This window comes from Melospiza melodia, chromosome 6, assembly GCF_035770615.1.
Source record: "Melospiza melodia melodia isolate bMelMel2 chromosome 6, bMelMel2.pri, whole genome shotgun sequence".
In the NCBI taxonomy this organism is placed as follows: domain Eukaryota; kingdom Metazoa; phylum Chordata; class Aves; order Passeriformes; family Passerellidae; genus Melospiza; species Melospiza melodia.
In genome coordinates this window covers 16,099,047-16,121,948 of record NC_086199.1, presented here as the reverse complement: position 1 = coordinate 16,121,948, position 22,902 = coordinate 16,099,047, and the positions used below count along the sequence as shown (strand labels likewise).

At 41.5% G+C, this 22,902-nt stretch overlaps 1 protein-coding gene across 1 annotated transcript in view; it reads right to left on the bottom strand.

The window, feature by feature from the left end:
• Positions 1 to 998: 998 nt before the first annotated feature.
• Positions 999 to 22,902, bottom strand: part of ITPK1 (inositol-tetrakisphosphate 1-kinase) — a 140,080-nt gene continuing 118,176 nt past the window's right edge. The window contains exons 5-10 of the mRNA XM_063160081.1: positions 21,436 to 21,534; positions 19,493 to 19,533; positions 15,854 to 16,019; positions 14,230 to 14,297; positions 12,570 to 12,732; positions 999 to 7,512 (exon numbers count right to left, since the gene is read on the bottom strand). Coding sequence (XP_063016151.1) covers positions 7,193 to 7,512; positions 12,570 to 12,732; positions 14,230 to 14,297; positions 15,854 to 16,019; positions 19,493 to 19,533; positions 21,436 to 21,534 — 857 coding nt within the window. The 3' untranslated portion in view covers positions 999 to 7,192. The remainder of the gene's footprint in view (positions 7,513 to 12,569; positions 12,733 to 14,229; positions 14,298 to 15,853; positions 16,020 to 19,492; positions 19,534 to 21,435; positions 21,535 to 22,902) is intronic.

Genomic DNA, 22,902 nt, shown 5'->3' with positions numbered 1-22,902 from the left:
GTGTTGAGGCCAAGGCACGGCCCAAAAACTGCCCTGGCACAGGGCACAACCCATGCAAGAGCCTGGCTGGGGAAAGTGCACTGGAGCAAGTTGTGTCTTTCAACCCTGCCCTGAGGAGATCCCACTCTCTTTAACCTCAGGGAAACATGGAGGAACCAAAGTGAAATTAAAGGTGTTGCACAGAAACCGTACTAAAATGTCAATTAGGGAGTTACTCCACCTGAAGAAATCACATTTTATATATTGATCTTCACCTAAATTTTAATTTGAATATTGTATTTTTAATCTGAATATTGTCTATTGTAAATATATTGTATTTATAGCTGGAACAGCTTCCCCAGGGAAATTGTCAGCATCAAGTCTGATAGAGTTCAAGAAGCATTTGGACAATACTCTCAGGCACATGGTGTGATTCTTGGGGTGTCTTGTGCAGAGCCAGGGTTGGAATTGATGATCCTGATGGGTGCCCTCCAACTTGACCTATTCTATGGCTTAGTTTCACCCTTTTATTTTTGTCACACAGTCTCTGCCAGTAGCAGCACCCATACAACTCATTGTGACATGTAGGCCTGAGTTTGCAAGAAGTTCACAGAAACTCTCAGACCCCCACCACACCAAAAAAACCCAAAAAATCCCCACCAAACAAAAAAACCAACCCCAAACCCAAGAAACCAAACAACCTCCACAGAAACACAGCTACGTCCAAAGGAGTTAAACAAGTTTTTGTCCATACCTGATGCAAAATCAACAAGAGGAAAAATATTGTTACTTGATGGAGCTACTATAAATACTTAATTGGATATTCAAGTAATCACAAACATTTGGGACTCAAGGACTTTCTTCAGATGGAAAGATGGTGTTCAAGGCCTGAGTGGGGCTGCAAAACAGCTGCACTTGGAAAGGATGTGAACACTGAATTCCCATGAACACAGGCCTCTACCAATGAGCTGCTCACCTCACTGCCCTGTCTCACTCACAAAGAGGAAGCAAACTAGAACTTGTTATAAGGCATTTATTTTCATTATGTGTTGGAAAGGGACAATCCTCTCTTCAAAACAATTACAGAGATAATGCCACAATACCTACTGCATATTGCTTTACTGTTGAAACCAAAACAATTGTCCAAAACAGATGCTTGGCAAACAAAAAAAATTAATATATTACCATTGAAATGAATGCTGTTAGATGAAAACACCATCTCCATTGTCTGATCTGATCAGTCATGCAACTGAAGATGCCAAATAGCAAATATTTTGGGTTTTACAGTAAGCCATGATCTTTTAAGGGTTGATATAATTCTATACAAATTTAAGTACAAAATGGGAATTATGTTTCAGAAGTTATAATGAACCAGGCTGAAGCGAATCACAAGACACATTGTTAACACTGTACAGCTGGATTTGAACACAGATACCAATGGACTTGCGATACCGAGCACACGCACACAATGGTCCCCGAGATTCGGCCCTGCTGGGGGGAGGCAGTGCTGGAGACTGAAGGACAATATCCAACACCACTCACTCCCAGAGGGCCAATTCTCTCACAACTGTTGGGATCCCAAGGAATTGTTGTTACTCCATTTTAAGAATGACAGTGTTTTTAGTATGTGGTTGTCACAAGGGTATACACAAGCTGTATCAAATACTGAATCAGAAATAAATAATAAAAGATACATCTAACACATCTTTTATTTTTTAATATTTTTTTACAGCACTGACTTTACAAGAGGATAAACAACTCATTTTTAGGGGCTGCTAACAACTGAAACAAAGAAGTCACTATTTTATACTCAACATATTCTCAACACTTAATAACTTTATATATGTATATATGACTTTTCACACAAAAAAAAAAGAAGTTAAAATAATTTATATCTAAAACTACTGTGTAAAGAATGAAGAAGGAAATAAAATGTGGGTTCCTTTAAAAATACTGGAAGAGGAAGACCTGATTTTCATAAACTCCATTTGCTGTATCAGCTATTTCTGGAGTTTCAAGAGATTTCCTGGCCATCAACAAAAACTTCCCAACACATCGGGAGCCCTCTGGAAACTCATGACATGTTGGGTAAGGTCACCTGCTAATGAGTTTGTGGGCCACAGGCGTCTGCTATCATCAGCCCCAGTGGATTCAGGGTAAGAATGATGGAGAGGAAGAAAACATCACCCCAGATTGCTATTAAAAACCAGAGTGAAATTCTGGACAACTGGTATCATGATGTCCACTGGTCAGGATTTTGCTCCCAAACCCCACTCTCCTTGCCCTTCTTCTGCATCACAGATAAAGAATGTTTTTATCTCAATGGATTTTGTTATTTCCACAGGAAAGCTGCCCCAAGAGCAAGGTGGACCAGACCTCAAGAGCCACGTGCACACATAAGAGCAAAACAAATTTCCTTTGCTTGCTACAAATGCTACTGTGCTTGTGTTGCTGAGGAATCACTCCAACACCTCCATTTATGTCTGGATCCTCCCAAACTTCAACCATCTGAAGTGACTTTTGTGGCCATGTAAATGTGACAGAATCCATGAAACCCATCCAGTCAAAAGCTCAAGTATTGATGGCCTGGATCCACATAGGGTGAACAGTGAAAGGAAAGGTAGTAAAGATGTGGAAAGTACTTTTCTGGAGGTTACATTCCTCTGAAATAGATATTAAAGCAATATTACAAATGAAATTAGCAATGTGATCTGCAATGGCATGTCCATTTTTCTATGAAAGCAAGAGGAGATTATATTAAAGGAAATATTTTAATCTCCACAAAGCATTTTCACATATTCCTAATTACAAAACACACACCATAAAGTAATTGTATACTGAATACAGAAATCAATACATCTCTTGCTAAAAAGGAGAGGGGGGGAAGAAAATTAGCAGAGTAATGCAAGTGAACTCCCGCAAGTGTGTGCCTGGGGAGACTGCTACAAACTCAGACTCTGTTCACTAAAAAAAACAAAATCCAAGATTTTCTGCACAGCTGTGGAAGGCAAGGCTACAAGCTAGTGTGTGGAAAAGCCTGAATCACTTGTCATTGCTGCCATGCAAAGACTTGAGGAAATCAGTGTTAGTCTAAGAACTGAGAAGTCTGGATTTTTTTAACTGGATGAAAACAAGAGCATTTTCCCTGTTTCACTCTTTTTTTGCCAGGTAACACCTCTGGCCCCATTTATTCTGTTGCTTTTGAACTGTGTTCTGCCTTTATTATCCAACTACTACTCCACCTGGTTGTTCCCTGGTTGGATACTGCCCGCAATTCATCTAGAAAACTTGAGGCTTTATCTTGAGCAATTCTCATTATCTCCTGATGCCTCTGGGTTGGGTTCTTACCTTGTGATCATCTACCATGAGAACAAATTCAACTGGTAGATTTCTGTCTGTGCAACCTGCTGCAGACACATTCCCACATTGGAGGGAGATGTGGGAGATGTTTAAACTTTAACATTACAACAGTCTGAATAGTAATAATGGATTTATCCTACCTACCAACCAGCCCAGTTATCAGCTCCTCAGCACAAAGGTTGTACAGCCAGACACTTCAACCAAAGGCAAAACATCACTGGCCCAGTGGTTCTGCATTACACAAACCACAAGAGCTAGCACTGATGCTGATGGCTTGGTTGCATTTCTGCAGTTGGCTTTCACATAATGATCAGGATGTTCTGGCACAGGCTACAAAGTCAGGCACAACGTGGCCAAGTCAGGTAGAGGGGGAAGAGGGTGACTTTACATCACAGGCAGCAGTAATACCACTCAAGTACTCCTCAACATGGAATGATCTTCACCTGTTGAAGCTAATTATGTAATTACAGTGGAAACCAGAGTCTCATCTCCACCATGCTGACACAAAACCTGGAGAAATTCCAGTCAAGTTAATGGTATTTTTGTGGATTTCAAACAGTGAAGCAGAACAGTAATAAATCCCTAAAAAGCTAACTGGTGACCATGTAATTTTGATACAATTGTTCTCATCAGCACAGCAGTAAAAGCTATGCCTCGGAAAAGACAGGAGAACCTTTTTCTAACCCACAATAAAAAGAATTCAAACAGACATTATGGAAAATCTCCTCAGATTGTCTGCAATTTTAAGAGCAAGGGCATTCTGGTATGATCTAATGTTACTACACTCCTACTTTTACAAAGAAAGACAAGACTACAGAATATTAACAAACTTACTGTGAAGCTTATCTTAAATCAAAACTATCCTGAACTTACCAAATGAGGCAGCAATTCAGAAAAGCACTTTAGCACAAGCTTAATAACATACTCATGCTCAAATGTTTTGCAAGAACATAATTGTATGTCTGGATACTCGGTAATTTACAGTTTTGGCTTTTACAAATTGGTCTCCCAATTTGCCCCTGTGATTTAGCAACATTCTAGTACACAAGCCATTACCTTAATTTCTGCAAGGAAATATAGTAGTACAGCAAATGCATGGTAATTTATGTCCAAACTCTATTGTAATGCCACATCACAACAGGTACCTGCATAACTGCACCTGGTAAATTAAAGTGATACCGATACATTCGATAAATAAAAAATAAATTACAGACTATGGGAAAAAATGTCACTGATCACACCAATGACCTAAACTTGTTTTCTAGTTACTGCCAAAGTCTGGAGTAATATTTAAATATAGTATTTCTGCAAGCATTCAGAGAATTACAAAATAAACTTCTAACAATCATTTGTAAACAAGTTTAAAATGCACAATTATATTTCAGTAGTTTATTTTGGAGAAAAAAAGCAGTGCAAAATAGGCCAACCAAAATTCAGAAGGCAGCCAGGAAAATAAAATTCTTATTTGATGTTCTAACTAGGAAACAGCATACAGACATTTCCATTGGATCCAACACTCAGATTCATGTAAACATACTTAGTTTGAAAGGTCTTGAGTTAGTAACCCAGTTCTAACATCATTGCTCCATCCCCACCACCCGATAAAGAAACAAAACCCAAAAAACCAAAAAAAGCCCAAGCCATTGTAATAAAGAGAGCAACAGGCAAATCTACAAACACTCCACCAGCTGGTTACAAGAAAGTACCATACAAAAATATGCACTGGCAAATTCCTTCCTGAGGGCATCTTTTGTTACACATGTAACATAAAAACACTTTTTATTTTAAACAAACAAAAACAAACCCCAAACTGCAGATGTCAATTTCATTTTAGTCATGGCTTTACAAAAGGTTTGGTCTCTACCATGAATACTTTTATAAACCCTTACCTATGTACATCTGACTCACTCACACCACAGCCATCCAAGACCTGCAAGCTGCACACAACACGGGATCCAGCAGCCTCAAAGCATACAAGGGTTGTGAAGCGTGCCCAGCTCAGAACTGATCTGCAACACTTGAGGAAGTTGGCTGTGCTTATGAGCACCCTGGCATCTGACTGATACCACACCCATAAGGTTCTTCCAGTCCCTATAGAAATATTTCAAAGTTAGTAATCCCTCTAGAGGTGGAATCATCTTCTGTTGTGTAAATCATCCTGAAAAAATCAATCCTGGAAATTCCCAAGAATGGCATTTTGGAAGAAGACCAATCTCTCCTATGGGAAAAGCTTTGTTTACATAAAAGAACTGCTACATAACACTCTTTGAAACTTTTTTCCCTCTAGGGCTGGTACCATCAGACAGGGTGGTGACAACTTTTACACAGTTGATCCTCTGTCCATGATCTACCTGGGCTTTAAGTTCTAGACCCTTTCCTTCTGAGTAGCCATCTAACACATGATACTAACCAAACTGGCATTAAATGCTGCAGTGACAGATGCTTTATGAACACGTGCTATACAAAAGACAGAAATTCCTATATTTTCAAGCTAGGAGCTTAACTAAGGAATTTTTTTTAACACCACCCTTCTTAAATGTATTTTAGGGCTAATAAGGGGAAGAGAAGGCCTCTTCTACTAAAATAGTGTTTCTGTTCTTAGCACTTGGATATTTCTAATATAGTGTTCAGAACTAGCAAAAGTTGCAAGAATTCTCAACAGCAGAAGATGCTGCCATACTAGAAGATATCTCAAGAGATACAAATTGGCTGTGCTATAGTTTACAAATAGGATACAGCACTGTTGGAAATTACCATATGGCCTCGCCTGGCAGCTTGCTACAAAGTAATGGGGTCTCCAAGCTAGAGGGTTCTGTACTTCTACCTTATATGAAGGTACACAATTTTGTTTATATTTTAGAAAAAAATGTACAACAACATGGATCTGTGGAAGGCAGTGACTGTGTTACCTCTCAGTATACACAGATCAGGTGTGCTGCTCCAAGGAAAAAGCACAGCTCTGCCGGCCTTTTCCCAGAGCTGTCCCAGAGTCCTCACAAGTGCAATGGAGAATTAAACTCCCTGTGAAGAGATGAGCTGCTTCCTTAACTCTTCTAAGATTTCAGCACTAGCAGACAATTGAAAGCATGTTATTTAATCTACTAAATGACTTCACCTAAATAGTGGCACCCTCTCAGGGTAAAAGATGTTGCTGTTTGCAAGCGTGGTTGGAAGCTGATCTGAGTGAAGCACTGAGGCCTGGGGGGAGAACTGCAAAGCTGGGACAGGGGTGGTCACCTTGGTTCTGTGCCCTGAATACGCAGGCTGCTCTGTCCTACTCAAAGTGCAGTGGCTTCACAGCAAGCTACCTGCCAACATCATGACTGGTCAACGTTTCAAGAGATTTGGTTTAGTGATACTGAAGTTGTTTTAGCTTTCTTATGCAATGGCGTATGTGGAAAAAAGAGGAACAGGAAGTTTTTAGGCAAAAATCTCTAGCACTGTTACATTCAGACACTGCATTTCAACATTATTATCTTCTTGATAGCATGAGGTCCGATTTTAAAATGCTGGTCACCAGTGATTACAAAGAATAATACAAATGAAAGAGCAACCCTCCCACAATGAAAGGACTAGTGTTAAAACACGTGTGTGTAAACTCACTACAGATTTGCAACTGGAATCTGACGAAATGGATTTGGATCACTTTCTCACTCTTCCCCTTTCAGTCCGTTTCATCAGCAAATTAGGTTAAATCAAATTGAAAGTTTTTTTTATTTTGCTTTTTTGTGTTGTGTTTTATGTTGGGTTTCCCCCCCTATTTTTTTGTCAATTGTATTGTTAAAGCCTGATCTGTTTCTGGGACCACAATCTGTATCCCTGGGGCCTTTTCTCAGTCCATGGCATTGGCAAGTTATTGAGAAGAAGCCTTTGTTGCCAACGTAGCGACGCAGTGCTGCTGGAAGCTGGGGGACACTGCTGAGTTGCAGCCTAGTCTCTGGTGTTGCAGTTTTACTGAGCTGTTGCTCTCGCTCTCCACAATCCAGGAGTCTTTTCCCATGACGCTGAGACAGCCTGTGCTAGCACAGCATATCCGCTCGTCCATGATCCCACCGCTCTGCTCTGCCAGGAGCTTGCTGTGGTTTAGCTGGGTCACCTCAGGTACCTGACCCTGCAGGACAGCAGCTATGTGGTTCAGCAGATCTGTGAAAAATTCAGAAACACCCTCATAGCCTGAAAAGAGAAAAAATGAAGGAGAGAAAAAAAGGCAATTAAGTAATTTCCTTAGGTCCTTTGAAAGGCTTCTTTTAATAGTTTGTTTCTTGGAGTGTCCTTGCCCTCCACTGATCATAAAAAGGTTATAAAAAAAAGGTTTTCTCCATGACAACATTTTAAGTGACAGCAGAAGGAGATTAGCATAAAGAGAAACAGAGACTCTTGCAATAAAAATATTTTTCCAATGAGAAATACAATTGCCTTTCAGATTTGCTGCTTTTTCCTTCCAAGTATATATAATTTTAGGTTTGTTGCTGAGTCCAAGTTTTTCCCTAAGTTACAAACTCTCTGGCATAATGTTGATCCTTTCCATACCATTTCCAAGTTTACTCTGGCAAGTAGCTCCAGTGCAGAGCTTTGTTACGGGTCTGGACCCTTTCCAGAATTTGCCCAGCAATACCCTCAGTTAGGGAAACCTGAGAGGACAGCAGGGCTGGCTTTATACCCTACAGAAAAGGCAGCTTCCCACTGAGCAAGAAGCAATGCTTGTGTAACCTAACCAAACTTGACACTTAAAACTATGTTTTTGCTGCTATGTCTGACAGAACACCTGAGGGACAGGAAATGTATCTCAATGATGCAGTATTTGATAGAAACATCAATCCTTTGTTTCAGCACTGAAACCACCTTCCTGCATGTTCTGTTAAGTGATTCCAGACAATTTACAATGCAGTTTAATAACAAGTTTCCTGGTAAAAACAGTTGCTCAAATACCAGTCATGACATGTCAGTAGACATGACATTTTTGGTAACACAAATGGTGGCAGGTGTACAGAGCTTCTGGGTCTATTCTAAACACTGTGCTACAGGCACAGTTTTATCATTGAATTTCATTTTAAAATTGAACCAGACATGCAACATATGAGTACAATGTCCTGAAATGGATCTTAACTGCTACTGCATTACCTAAAATTGTTGTCAGTTCAGTGTTGTTCAATGAGATAGGCTGGTTGTTTTAAAATGTCTATTAAAGTATTCTGGAAGTGACCTGCCATTAATACAGGAAACTGAAGCAATAAGTTTAAAAGACCTATGTGAATAGCACACATTCACACAGCAGCACATGAGCAGAAGCAGAGACCATGAAGTAAATGCATACTTTAAAACACTTTTAGTGATGTTATAACTGGGCAGAAGAGTTCCTCAGATCCATAATTAATTAAATTTTAATTTCCATTGTCCTGTAAAGACCAACTTCCTTAGGCAATAAAAAACCCAACTTCTTCGAAAACATGAAGTAAGACTATAATTTCACCTATAATAAATGTGGGGATTTTATGGTGTATTTATAAGCCATAGGTCAACCAATTAACTCTTATTTAGGTTGCTACATTCCTTTGGATTTTATTGCCCTTGGTCCCAATTCTCCTAGATACTTAACAGGTCACACAAAACATCAGCAATGTGAGGTAACAGCTCACAGTTCTCCTTTCTCAGAGGCCCCTGAAGGGATTCACCAAACAAATCTCTCATTTGAAAACACCAAGTTTCCCAGTGCCCCACAAGATAATCACTGGTTGGCAGGGGTCAACTAGGACTCCTGGGGCTGGCCATGGGAGTCAGAACAGGATCTCCACCCCTTGGACAGAAGTGCTTGTTACGCTTTCTTGCTTATGTAAAAGCCATGGGATTAGCCTTCAAATCTACTCAGAGTGCTTCAAACACCCCAGGAATAAGCCATCTCCATAGTAACAGCTTTAATATTCAGCAAGGAGATCCATAGTACCCCAGAGTGTTCTGTGTCTGCTCACTGAAGACAAACTAGCCTTGTAGGAGGGCACCTGGGAAACTCACAAAGAAGTTGCTTTAAATATTTAATAGGAATAAGATGGCCAGTTATTCTGTCCTGAAATCAGAACTAACAGTTATTCTGCCCTGAAATCAAGACTAACATTAGCAGATACTAGTGAAAGGAAGCTGTATGTAACAGGCAGGCTCTCTCTGTGCCAGCCCTCTGCACACTGGGTGGAAATGCCCAAGTAATTCTGCCCAGTCACTCAGAAGAAACTTCACAAACTTGTAAAAAGGAAATAGAAGGAAGGGAGGAAGAGAATTAGCTGAGAAGATAATTAGCTGTCTCAACTTGTGGTTCACAGGACACATGGGAAGGCTGCAAACTGTGGGTATTGCCTCACTGGGTTCACCTAGGGCTCCTGTAGGCTTCTCAAACTTGTCAGTTGTGGGACACCACTGTGCTGCAATGATAACAAAATCAAGAAGTGCAGATTGAATTACACCTTCAGAAACTACTGGCGGTGAATTTGGGATTCGTGTTACACAGGGAATCAGTGGGAGGATATAACTTTTGCATGCCTAAAACAACTTGCATGAATCGTGCTCCAGCAGGTGCTATCCTAGCACTGCCCACTTGAAACAATTTTGGAAATGCCTGTCTGCAAGATGCCTTAAATTTGCTATACTGAGAACAGTCTCCAGAGTCCTCTGGCTGAGCACAGATAGGAAAGATGTCCACCCAGCAATGCATCTGAAAACAAGTGCCCACCTCCGCAAGCTTTGGTGGAGGCAAGTGTCTATGAGCATTTTTAAGCCAGCATATCAGATGCTACCTGCCTGATTTTTCAGACTCTCCCTGATCTGGGACACTTGGCTTTTCTGCATGTTCCCTTGGTCAGAGAGAAATGGACAGCCCATATCCTGCATTTGCAGCAATGTTTTTACACACACAAAATGCACGTTCAGATTTGAGGCTCCTAGCCACCATGCAGATTCACCAGAGCCAGCAGTTCACCTGCATGGTGCTAGCCTGCAGCTGCTGGGGCTGGGTGAGCTCAGCCACAACCACAGGACAGAAGGCTATGTGGAACTTTTCTCTCACTTATCTGAGGTCAGACAAACATAACTCCCACAGGCTACGTGACTGTGCCTACAGCTCAATATCTCAGCTGGTAACCACTGCTAAATATAGTACCAGTAGTTTCCCACATAACAAAACACACAATAGGCCTTTCAGACATTTATCTTTAAAATCTTTTTAGAGAGTTGCTGGTGATAATGGAGCAGATAACAGACAACATCCTCCTACTGGTACACCTGCTCTCAATTCTGTCATTAAACTCATCTCAGATGACATCCATGGAGTGGCAGGTTCAAACAAGCTTCAAGCCCAGTAAACACTGAAGACAGCACCCAAGAAAGGCAGCAAACCTCTGGGCAGCTGGATAAGGCTTTGGCCCCAAGCCATGGCTCGAGTTCCATGAAAGAGGCTGTGAATACTCTTTAAAGGGCATCTCTCCCCCTTCCCTTTTCAGAGTAGTTTGGGCCCTACTGCTATCCTCTAGTTTTTCTCCAACTGGTCTTCAGCCACAGTGATAAAGTCAGTAGTTACCACCAAAAAATCTGCTGTGTGAGACATGATGTAGATCAGTGCATAAGAAACTTCCCTGTGCTCCCAAGTCTCCTGCAAGGACTAAAACACAATTAATTCAAAGACAAATTACTGTGCAGGCTGACATGCAGGACTTGGGCTGAATTTTGAAAACTACTGCCTTAGGGCAGAAGTAGAGCAGAGCAGTTCTGCAAACTTAAGAGACAACAAGAAGTCATTGGTCGTGTCTAAATACATGTTTGCCACATTGCTGTTTCCCAATGTGGAGTTTTCAACATTTCAAGACGGAGAATTTCAGTCTGTGCAAAGTACTAAATCCAAAATAATACTTGAAGAAAACCACCCAAAACCCAAAACATTAAGCACTAAACTAAAATGCAGGATACAGGATTGCAAAAGAATGTCCTCTGACTTCACTGACTTCAAGACCCAATGTCTGAAATATAATCCTATTATTAAAACTGATATGGTTCCATCTAACACCCGATTTAGGTTGTTTCACTGCCCTAAAGTGTTTTCATAGGTCTGTGAGTGTTTTCATAGGCCTGCAAATTTCATAGGTCTGCATAACACCATGTGGTAGAACCATGCTGGGAAGTGACCTGAGGATAGCAGAGCTGAGTTTTAGGAGGAAGCCAGTCACTGTGGAGAGAGACAGACAAGGCACTACAGGGCAGTAGGAATGAGGACCTGATCTGAAAAACTGAAGAGATTGGGAGCTCAGGACAAGACCTGTAGACGTAAAGACACCACAGCCATATTGAAAACTTAAAAGTCTTCAATGATGGGTTAAAGAAACTACACAAGAGCCTGTGTAAGTCTCATGAAACAAACACCCCCATTCAGGTAATGAGAGGAGATTCTCAGAGAGAAAAACACCCTGCAAAACAGAAGGGTTATTTTCCTGGCTTAGACTACTGAATTAAGCATGAGTGACAGACCATTACTGCCTCACTCTTATTCACACTTACAGTTCCTTTTAACAATTCTGATGATCAAGGAGCTTGTTTAGTTGTTTCCAAGACATATGTTGCACTAAAAAAGTGGAGGACAAATTTACCCATTTCTACATGCCCTAGTCCATCCACAGACTCCAGAATGCACTTATGAGAACCTGCAAGGACACAAACTCTCTACAGCAACTTCTGTGCACCCGCAATTTTATAATTTTCAGATTCCTGGTATTGCTTTTGTGCACAAATGTCTTTTTGTGGGGAATCAATTTGCACAGGAAGAAATTTTCAAGGGAACAGTTTGTTTCTTCCACCCCCTCATTTTTTAATGGCCCGGAGTCTCAAAAAAGAAAAAGTAATCTTTAAAGGCTCTACTAAAATAGAATTCAGTATTCTTTTCATTTCAGAATGAGGGCTAGGCTGAGAAAGGTAGGTGCCAGCACACAGTCCCACACTGCAGTTCTTGAGTTTCCCTTTGCACAGAAGGGCACAACAGCTACAACTGGCCACTAAAATTTGACCATATTTCCTAAAAGCTGATACTTCAGATGCAAATTCCATATCTAAATAAGGGTTCTTCCCTTTCCAGACTGACCTGTATTTGATCTCAGAACCATCTGGTGGCTGCTGTCCCACCCCCAGCCTGGGAAGCAATGATATGAGACAACAGCAGTAAAAATTGCTCCACAAAGCAGGAGTGTAAAGGCCTTTCTTACCTGGGAATGCATTTATATCAATGACTGCATGCTGCCCAGTCTGGTTGTTAATGATGATATCAATTCCAAAGAGGGAAACTCCCAGAGCTTGCCGCAGCGCTTTGGAGATTTCCCGGATGACGTCGTCATTTGGCCGCTCAAATACTCCTTCGATTTTATCCAGCTGTAATGGAAAGAGACACATTACTAAGGGACTCAAACAGCCCTTTTAGTGGAAAGATTGATTTTCAGAAGTTTCCAGGTGCATATCCACCAAATCTAATTGCAGAGAACCAGTGGCATGAAACAAAGAAAGATACCAGAGAGAAACTGCTTTCATAATTCAAAATCCTTCCTAAACTGGAAATTCGTCTGCTCTAAAGCATCTAGTTCTTCCTCTTCATACTGGTGCAACTATAGCAGCAAAGCAGTGTAGGGATGAATGGAGAATCAGACTCATTATTTTAAGGACTAGATCAACACCTTAAAAAACATATACAGGAGGCATATTTAACCCTGTGCTGTAAAAGTCCTGGCTATCATCATTTTTTCAGTGTAGATCAAGGTCTGTGTTAAAGGGCTGACAAGACAGACTCCTGCTGTTAGTTTAATCTGAATCATACAATAATCTCTCATACAATACAACTCAGCTGATATCTTAAGGGCAGAGCATACCCTTTATTGGGTTTTCATGTACAAATTATTTTATAAGTATTTATTAAAATGAGTGACTTAGGTTACTTATGACTGGAGGATGCACTATTCTTTGCTTTTTAAACAACATGTTACACAGCAGAAGTATGCTGTTATGCCAACAGAAGCATGACTGGGATACACATTTGTATGAGTGAGATGGCAAGTAAACCACAGGAGCACACTCCCTAAGTCTGAAGGCAAATTTTTAGTAATGGCTTCTCCCTCAGCATAACCACAAAAGGACTTATGATTAGCACAACTACAGTTTTAATATTTAGCATGCCTACCAGTGTTGCACACAAAATTCAAAATCAAATACAAAACTAGTCCCCAGCAGAACTTGTGAAACAGAAAAGAATCCCAAGACTCAAGAGATTGAAAGGACCCAGTGCTGTAAAGTGACTTTTTCACTAGCTGAGTGCCCAAGAACTTGTTAAGGTTCATATGTCCAAATCTTATTAAAAGGACTGATAATGGTAGCATGAAACTGTGCAGTGTGCTGGCACTGCTGGTCTCAAAGGACATCCAGAAATGGTCCCATGGTCACCGCTCAGGCATGTCCACATGGCAGACAAATACTGGCCCTCTGTGGCCTTGTGCCAACATAGTTTCTAAGCTTTAATTTTCACTGTTTGTCTTTCCTCACAGAACTGAGTCCTAAAAGAATGATTTATGCTTTTAATCTGTCTGGACAGTAAAAAGGCAGGTGTTTGCATTCAGAATCTCCTTCTTCCCTTTGCCTAGATTAGCCCTGGGTAGTTTGGGAAGCAGAACATCCCTGCTACAAGCTCTTCCTCACCGGAGCTCGGTAAGGAAAACCAGAGGGGCACCCAGTCATGCTGGTTCGTGGTACCAAACAGACCTCAGCCTGCAACACAGAAGCAGACAGCTTGTGAAAGAGAGTCACTAGCTACTAACACTTCCATAAGAAAGGATTAGATAGGTTTCCAGCTGCACTAGAGGGAAAAAGACCAAGTGTACTTACCGCTGTTAAGACAGATGAGGACTCTGGTTTGGAAACATTGTGGCTGTTGAAAAATATTGATTCTCTGTCTGCAATTAAAAACAGGTTGTAAATAACTTTATACAAGACTTTAATTTCCAAAGGACAGTACAAAGAACAGTAGGTGGCAGTGCAGCCCCATGAATCTCGTCCTGGTCTCACCCATCCACCCCACCCACAGGGCTCTCCTGCCTGCTGGCACTTGGCTGCCTGCACAGGCAGGGACCCATGGACAGATAACCCACGGTTCTCGGACCACTGATAAATAGAACCGTGCGCTAGGTAAACAGAAATCAGTTCTCCTTCCTTCACCACAGCAAATTAACTAAGTTCAGTCAGATAATGAAGTTAATTTTTACTAATGTGCTATACTCAAATTGCCAGTCCCAAGGGGAAGGTGTACGACAGAAGCTGCAATCACTGCAGGGGGTAGGTCAGTAGCACCCGGGCTACACTGAGAGCCCTGTGAACTGGGCAGGGCACTGTGACCATGGCAGAAAGCAATACATTTTGTGGCCAGGACCTGTCCTTCTTTTGGAGGCACCACTGGAATGCAGAAGACACTCTGAGGTGACAGAAGTCACTGTCCTAAGAGTTTATATGAACACAGATTCTGGCCTAATTAATTTGATCAGGATATAGACCAGACCTAAATGTAAATACAGGCACACACAGCTACAGACAAGAACTTCCAGCAGCATCCTACCACACCTATACTAACAAAATAAATCTTTGTGTGTGAAATGCAGTGGTGAGCATACATGGACTTATTAGGACTAGCCAAAAACACTAAGAAAAGTGACAAAGAACTAGCATTTGGTCATTCATCTCCTTTAGTTTGATCCCATTCTCACCTCCTGGATTTGTCCAGTTGCTATCAGATCATGCTTGCTTCCATCTACGTGCTGCTAATTTTTTTATGCTTTTGGTGGGCCACAGAATGCAGTCCTCTGGAAAGGACCTTTTTTCCATAAAGGAAATCTAAGTAATCTTTAACAAAAACCCTTCAAGTGTGGCTGTCTAATGACATACAGAAGAATCACTCTCCTCACTGACAAGTCCATTCCTCCTTCTCCCCAACACAGCTGATATCTACAAACCAAAGGACACTTCCCAGCAAGATTTTCAACACTGGGCCTCACATGAAGAGGGAGGCTCATTTAGGGGAGAGCACAAGTGATCTTTAATTCAAAACACACACATATTCTAGGTAAAAATAGGGAGAGGAAGTGCTGAAATGATGGAATCCAGGAAATTCTCTCCAAAGCACATTTATAAACAAGTTCCGGAACAAATGACACATGAACTTAGTGGGAAAGGAGAGAACTTCTCTCTCTCTCCCCCTTTCCACATGACATAAAACAGGGTCTAACAGGTAAGACTCAGGTTACCATTGAATAAATATTTACTATATGAATGCCATTCCTATGTATTCCAGAGCAGGTGAGTTATCTCCCTTTCTCTTGAAATAATACAGAAGAGGAAACATGGCATGTCCAAACCAGCTGCCTTCACTGCAGCAGTTTTTTCACAGATATTTTCTTCAGAGATGTTTCCTGCTGAGGCTGCAAAAAGAGACATTTTCTTTTCAATCAGTACAACGTACCTGAGATGCCTGCAGAGAAGTTCTTTAAAGATGGTCTTTTCACCACAGTGTAAGACTCCCCGACCACAAACACTTTATAGAGCACAGCATTGTGGTTGATGAAGCTCTGAATGACACAGGGGGGGCGAACAGCTTTGAGGCCCTCCTGGTTGAAGATGATCGCCATCTGCAAACACACACACGTGGTTGTGCAAAAGGCTGCCAATATTTCATGCTTACCCACACCTGACAAGCAACAAGGGGAACAACTCCTTTTCTGCATCTTGTTCTATTTCATTTAACTGTGTTAAATTTAAATCTTGTGTTTCATTTAACTGACACACAGCTCTGCAAACGCTACTGGCAGTGAAGCTTTCATTTTCTATCAACATTTTCACAGCACTTTGCAATTTCATTTGCTGCCTTTAGTTGGGAAGTTACTGCAACTGCAGGTACAACAAAGAGATAAAACATCTCACCAACACAGACAACAAAGTTTGTATTGAATACAAGCCTGTATCATGAGAACAACAGAAGGAACAGTTCTGTGCACTAACTACAAGAATTCTTCCCCAAGATCTATTTCCCTGATTTGGTTCAGCCCAGTTGCAACAGACTAAGCACCAGGGCTTCACCCACACAATCAGAGAACATTTCTCAGACTCCAGTAGTTCTTACTGCTGACAAATGCTGGCCTATCAATTTTCCTGCTTGGTTTCACCCTATTACTCTAAACAGATAGTCCTCTTGAGAGCATTGGAACAAATATGCCAAAAAGGAAGGCATTTATTGGGTCTTATGAATGATCAAATAACTGCACACATGCACAATAACTCAATAGATTAGCATTTTCTATGTTCAAGTCAATGTGTGCATTCAGTACCTACTTACAGCTGATATTGTTGCTGTCGCTATTACACAGCACAGAGTGAATTTGTGAGTGGTAACAACCTGTTCAAGAAATTTCTCTAACAGACGGAATCATCCATCAAAATGATTCACAGCAACAACATCACACCAGTGTCTTACTGGTGGCAAAAAACATTGCTCTCTTCCTCCTCTTGTGTGGACTGTTTGCATTATAGTGTCTACAACATCACACTGGCAAGAACTGTGCTGTTCTGTAGTGTTCTATTCCATTATTAGTTAATTCATTCCCACAAATAAACATAAGATGAACAGGTTCAGCCTATTTTAGGAGTTTATCTTCTCAGCACAGCACTGACCATGACTACTGGAAGCTGTGTGGGGCCTCTGTTCTGCACAGCACTGTGCTGGCAGCCCCGTGGATTAGCACAAGGCCATATAAACCCTGTGGGGTGCCTTATGCCGGTTCACTGCCATGTCTCATGGCTTTTAACATGCATGAATAGAGCTCCAAGAATTTGCTTGCAGGGTGCACTTGCTCTTTGTCATCTAGCACAGACCTGCTGTGTCTGGCAGTAACGTGGGTACAATACTTGATATCATAATTTTCAAATAGCATTTCTCATTATAAATGCAGAGCGCTTTTGAAGGCAAAACAAAACATTTGCACCAAGAATTTTTACTGACAATGTCCATAAGGAAGTCAGTCTCAAAAAACACAGTGATTCTCTGCCTTTGCCTTCTTGTCTGTTCAAATGCTCAGAAGAAATTCTGGATACATTTCTTCAGGTTATGGGTCTCTCATGGCAGCTTTACCAAAGGTTAGTTATGTTCTGACTAACTGGCATCCAGGAAGCACAACTTCCAGCCAACATCTCTGTTCCAGTTTAACAAATGGTGCTGAGCTGCTGAGGCCACTGCTAGTGCAGAGGCCATGTGGAACTAGGGACACCACAGAAAGGATGACACCACCCCAGCTTAACAACAGCCTGTACTCACATGAGAAAAATGGAGTCTGCCAGCCTCACCTGGTGAACTCACACACCAAACCCCCTAACTCATGCACCAAACTTAAACTCAAGCCTGAACCTTCAGTTGTCCCTGTTAGCTAGTACTTGAACTTTCTTAACAGCCATCTTATGAAGAAAAGCAGGTTTCTGGTCAGTGCTCTAATTTTAGTGTCAGCTCTGCATTGGAAATATATCCACAAAAAAATGAAGTGATTTACCAAAAGCCAGACAAGGAGTCATTAACAAAACAGACAAAAATTTCTTGCTTCTAGACCTATGCTCCATCCTTTAGACAGATTGTGCTGTAAGCAGGTATTTATCCTATGCTTCCTTTGTAATTATTGACCATAAACAATTCCAAAACAGTTCCACTCTGATCATAGATATAGTTTTGGATCACTCCTGAGAACTCAGCAACTCCAAAAGTGACTACTGCTACTACTATGTAAAGCACTATGCAAGATTTCAGGCTTTTTTCCAGGGGTCCCCCTAATCTCTTGTCATAAGTTCCTGTGATAAAGTGCAGACCATGGCTGTATTTTAGCCTAATTTTTGCTCTGGCAGGAGGCTTAGATGTGTCTGCACTGTATGAAAGAAGATCAAAGAAAGATTCACCAAGGAAATGAAGTCCAAGCCTAACTGGACAAGTACTGAGAAGTTCATGTGTTTCAGTTTGCAGTTGCAGATGAACTCTTGACAGAAAAATCAGCAGGAAAATTGAAGTCTTAAATTCATTAAAAATCCAGTACCCAAGTGTTCTTAGGAATGACAGCAAAAATTTATAGCAGCGGCTCCAACAAACTAACAGGACTGTCTGTTGGCTTGTGAAATAAGCCAAGGTAAAGCCTGCCTGCAAAATCTCACTGCATCTTCAAAAGAAGTGCTGGTCAGTCAAGATTTCAGCCACAGCCATTCTGCTCATCTAGATTTACAATTTACTTGAGGGTTTTCAGCTCTCAGAGACATTGCAGCAATGTCTTGTAGTGCACATTTCAAGAGCAGCTGGGAAGCCTGGACTGATGGCCACGTTGTTAACAAAGGAAGCCAGGAGTTAGGAGAGCCAGCAGCAAGGGCTGGATTCTCAAAACTGATCTGAAGTAAGCAGGAAGGCAGGAAACACAAATGGAAAAGAATTAAAACAGCGCTCAACGCACTTAAATTTAGAGGAAGCTAATCTCATAGGTAATACACTCATTCCAGGAATATACAACCATTTTAGCTGCAATTGCCTTACAGGAAGGCAGATAAGTTCTACCAGTCCTGTTCTCCCCACAGATCCCACTGTGTTATTACAACTGAACATTGCCTGGAAACCAGCTCTATTTGTTACTCCCTTCTCCCTCAGGGAAAGGAGCCAGCTGCTCCATCTGAAGCACAAACCCACTTCTCATCTGTACCACATACACATTGGAAAAGTAACTTTCTGGGACAGAAACTTTATTTAGTGACCTCCTACCGAAGGAGTGACTGAAAGAGATTTCTTGGACAAAGCTGACTGGAGACTACAAACTGCTAGAAGCAACAATATGATAGAAGGTAGAAACTGCTAAAAATAGCTTGCATGACAGGAGGTTCAAGTCATATTTATCTTCATTTCAGATTTAAAAAAAAATAATGCCGCAATTAAACATGAGGGAGAGGTGGGGAAGAAAAGTTGTTTGGGCACAGCCCTCTTCCCACCCACTACAGGATTGGAAATCACCAGCCAAGCCACCACAGGGGGAGGGGGGGACAGGACACAACTGGAAGCAGGTGAATAATACCACAAAAATTTTCAACTCACCTCATGAGAGTTGGTTCCATGGGCCACTCTGGTTTTACAAACTAGGTAAATAAAAAAGAAAAGACAATTCACCACTGAAACAGAACACATAAACCCTTTATAATCCTGTTTCCACCCACACATGCAGACACTGGAGTCCACCAGACCAAGGCATTGACTGTAACACCAGTGACAGTCTCTGCTTGAACAGTTCTCTGAATCACTGCAAAGCCTGGCTAGCTCCAAGCTCTGCTCTCTCAATTCCTCCCTGTAACTAAGGTGCAAGCACAGATCTTTATTAGGACTGGACTGAGCTGCAAAGCATCAGCTAAGAAGTTAGTACTAGTATTAGGATTGCCATCCTGTCTACTCAGAGAGCATTTTTACAACTATGTAATTTTTTGTCTGAGGCTAGAGCTACTTTACCACAAAACACCGCTAGGTACCACAAAACACCACTTTCCTTAAAACAAAGGAACTGGGACACAGTCAAGAGCAACTTATTTTCTTACCTCACTGTTTTCAGGGAAGAGCAGGAAATGTAACAGGCTGAACCAAACTAAGATATAACTTATTTTTCACAGGCAACCATAGAGGAGGACAGAAAAAGACAGAAAGCCTGGCAGTTTTTCTTTCTCTTTCACATTTATCTGCTCTGTATATCCTGATTCTCACCTCCATCTTGATTAAGAGGAGGAGTAAAACCCATTAGAGGAAAGAAACAAAAAGCTGCTTCTACTATGAGGCCAGAGAGGAGCTGAAGACCCTAGGGCTCACAGAGTGACTAGGGCTGATGTTACTTATGTGTTAAGGAGAGGAGATGAAATCTTGCAAGTAGTGAGAGGGTGGATAGGACAAGACATTTTTTCAGGTTGTTGGAAGAATCAAATTGCCAGGCAAGAGGACAGGGAGCTATGAAAGAGAGCTAACTTGCCCTAGAGTCCAAAATAACTTGGTAACTTGAAATTTTACAAAATGGCTTATGATGTCTCAGAGACGTGCTCTGGAGAGCTGGACCCTTTTTAAGAAAAAAATAGAGACAGGAAAATGAAAAAAACACTCCCAGAATATCAAGGTATATTAATTTTCAGTGCTATTTTGTGATTTCATCATTATTTAGAGGGTTTGATTCAGACCTCCTGAATATATGCTGCTGACTACTGAGGACTAGGCAGTCTGTATGGAGAGCAGAATGTGAAGAGGAGGGCAAAGCCATTCATGAGATTTCAAGTACTGCTTCACAACCTGTCTTCAGGAGACCTGCCTCATTTGGGAGAGCGATGGCAGGGAGGGCAAAACATGCTTTTTCCACACAACTTTACCTCTGAACCTTACAAATGAGGCAAGCAGCAAGGGAACAAACACCGACTAACGATCCTGCTCACTTTATACTGCAAGGAATCAAATAAAGGAACCAATTAAAGCACAAGCCCTGCAATGAAACTTGCTTCAAAGCACAAACAGTTCATAGCAGCTGTTTGAGCTGTGGGCCCTTGGAGTCTGTTATCTGTGTTAACCCTCTTTCTTTTACCCGCTAAGATTATACTTGTACCCTGGACCAGGGAAAGGGAGAGGTAGGTGGAAAAAGAGGATAATCAGCAAGGCAGTGATTTTCTGAAGAAAAGTAATGAGTGCAGCTGGCAGGAGAAACATCTTGCACAAGTTCAGGGCAAGAGGCTAACTTTGTTAGAACTATTAGCATTTCCCAGGAATGCATGTTTACTGTAGCAAGGTGCTGAAAGTAAGGAACATCAACAAAAGGCAAAGTAAAAGCTGACAGGGAGAGAGTTTGTTCCACATTCCAAGCAGACTGCCTCAGAGCATTTGTTTCAGGAAAGTTTTAATATTCTTGACACTTTTGGCAGTGAAACCCACACTCCTGCAATGTTGGCTATGTTTCGGGGGGGTGCATGTGCAGTATTTAGAACCTACTAGAAGCACCAAAGAAAAGCTCATGTACATACTGAATGGGAATGCCAGTCCATTCTTCTCTATAAGCTTCAAGGTATCTTCTCCACAGGCACTTGTCAGCTCCATAAACGGTGGTGAACAGATCCTCTCATCTGCAAGAAAATAAAAAGACTCAAATGAAGATGAGGGGTTTAGCTCCTCAGCTGCATCATTACCAGCTCTCTCCTTCCTAACTGCCCCTTAATAGTCAGCTTATATTAAAGCACCCAAAGGACTGTAAGCCAGGCCTGAATTCGGGTTTCTGGAAAAATTTCAGAAGATAAAAGGCTCAATTTTCATGCAGTCTAAAATGACAATATAAAGCCAGTATTTTCACAGGCAGCAAAAATGATCACCTGCTTAGGAACACACTGCACATGACTTAGCCAGTGAGGTGAAAAGCAACGGTGATCTTTTTATGCCTTCAAGCATAATTTTCTAAAGCATTTTACAAGAAACAGAATGGTCTGCAAATGTGACTAGAAAAGGCAGTCTCACAAAGCCATATGTCTTGTAGGGCTCCTCAGGTGGCAGATTCCAGTGTGTATTTACTTCAGGCAAGGTGCCAGAACATTCTGCTGTTCTCTGGGGTGGCTCTGCCAGGAAAGCAGTGTTCATTTGGTCTGGCAAAGCCAACCAGAGCACTGCTGAGACACCACCATGTTAAAACTGCTCAGCAAGTTCTGGGTAAAGAGAAGAATCATGGGAATCATGGTAAAATTTAATGGAGCAGGTCTGCTCCAGACTGTTTCTGCCAATGTTGTGCTTGTTCACATGGAGTTGTGGGAAGGCTGGAGTCAAAAACCAGCCCTCTTAGTGACTTGGTAAGTTGACTTGCTCTAGGATGCCCTTCCTGTTCACTGCAGGAGAACTGAGATTCCCCTGGGAATGCAGCAGGAAAGGCAGAAACCACTGTAGGACTCATAGGACTTGCACATAAATCGCTTAAGAGGGCTGGGTTGCAATCTGAAGTGTAGAGAGAACCTTGGCTTCAGCCATGGCTTTGAGACAGGTCAGCAGGGGCCCAGGTTTTCAGACAACCTGTGTGCACATTGACAACATTGACTAAGTCAAATCAAGGACATCACACAAGTATGAATGACGATTTAAATTACCTCCTTAGTTAGCACAGCCTTAAAAAAGTACTATTTTAATGGAGTTTGAGCTATGGCCAGGTTAACTTCAGAGCCACAAATGAGTTATAGCTTGAGTTAGCTGCACAGCACTGAACACAATTCAGAACAGGTCTGCCAAGACTTATTCACTTTGCAGACTTATTTCAAGAGGATGACACCTTCCTCCAAAAAGGAACTGGAGACAAGCACAAATGGTGGGAGCAACTGCATCTGGCAAACTCAAGTCACAGATTTATATAAACCAGCAACTTGTCTTGAAAATAAGCAAAGCATGGCTGAATTGAAACAAGTGGAGGCCATGGTGTGCAGATGGTGAAGAAAATGAAAAGTACATGTGAACTAAAA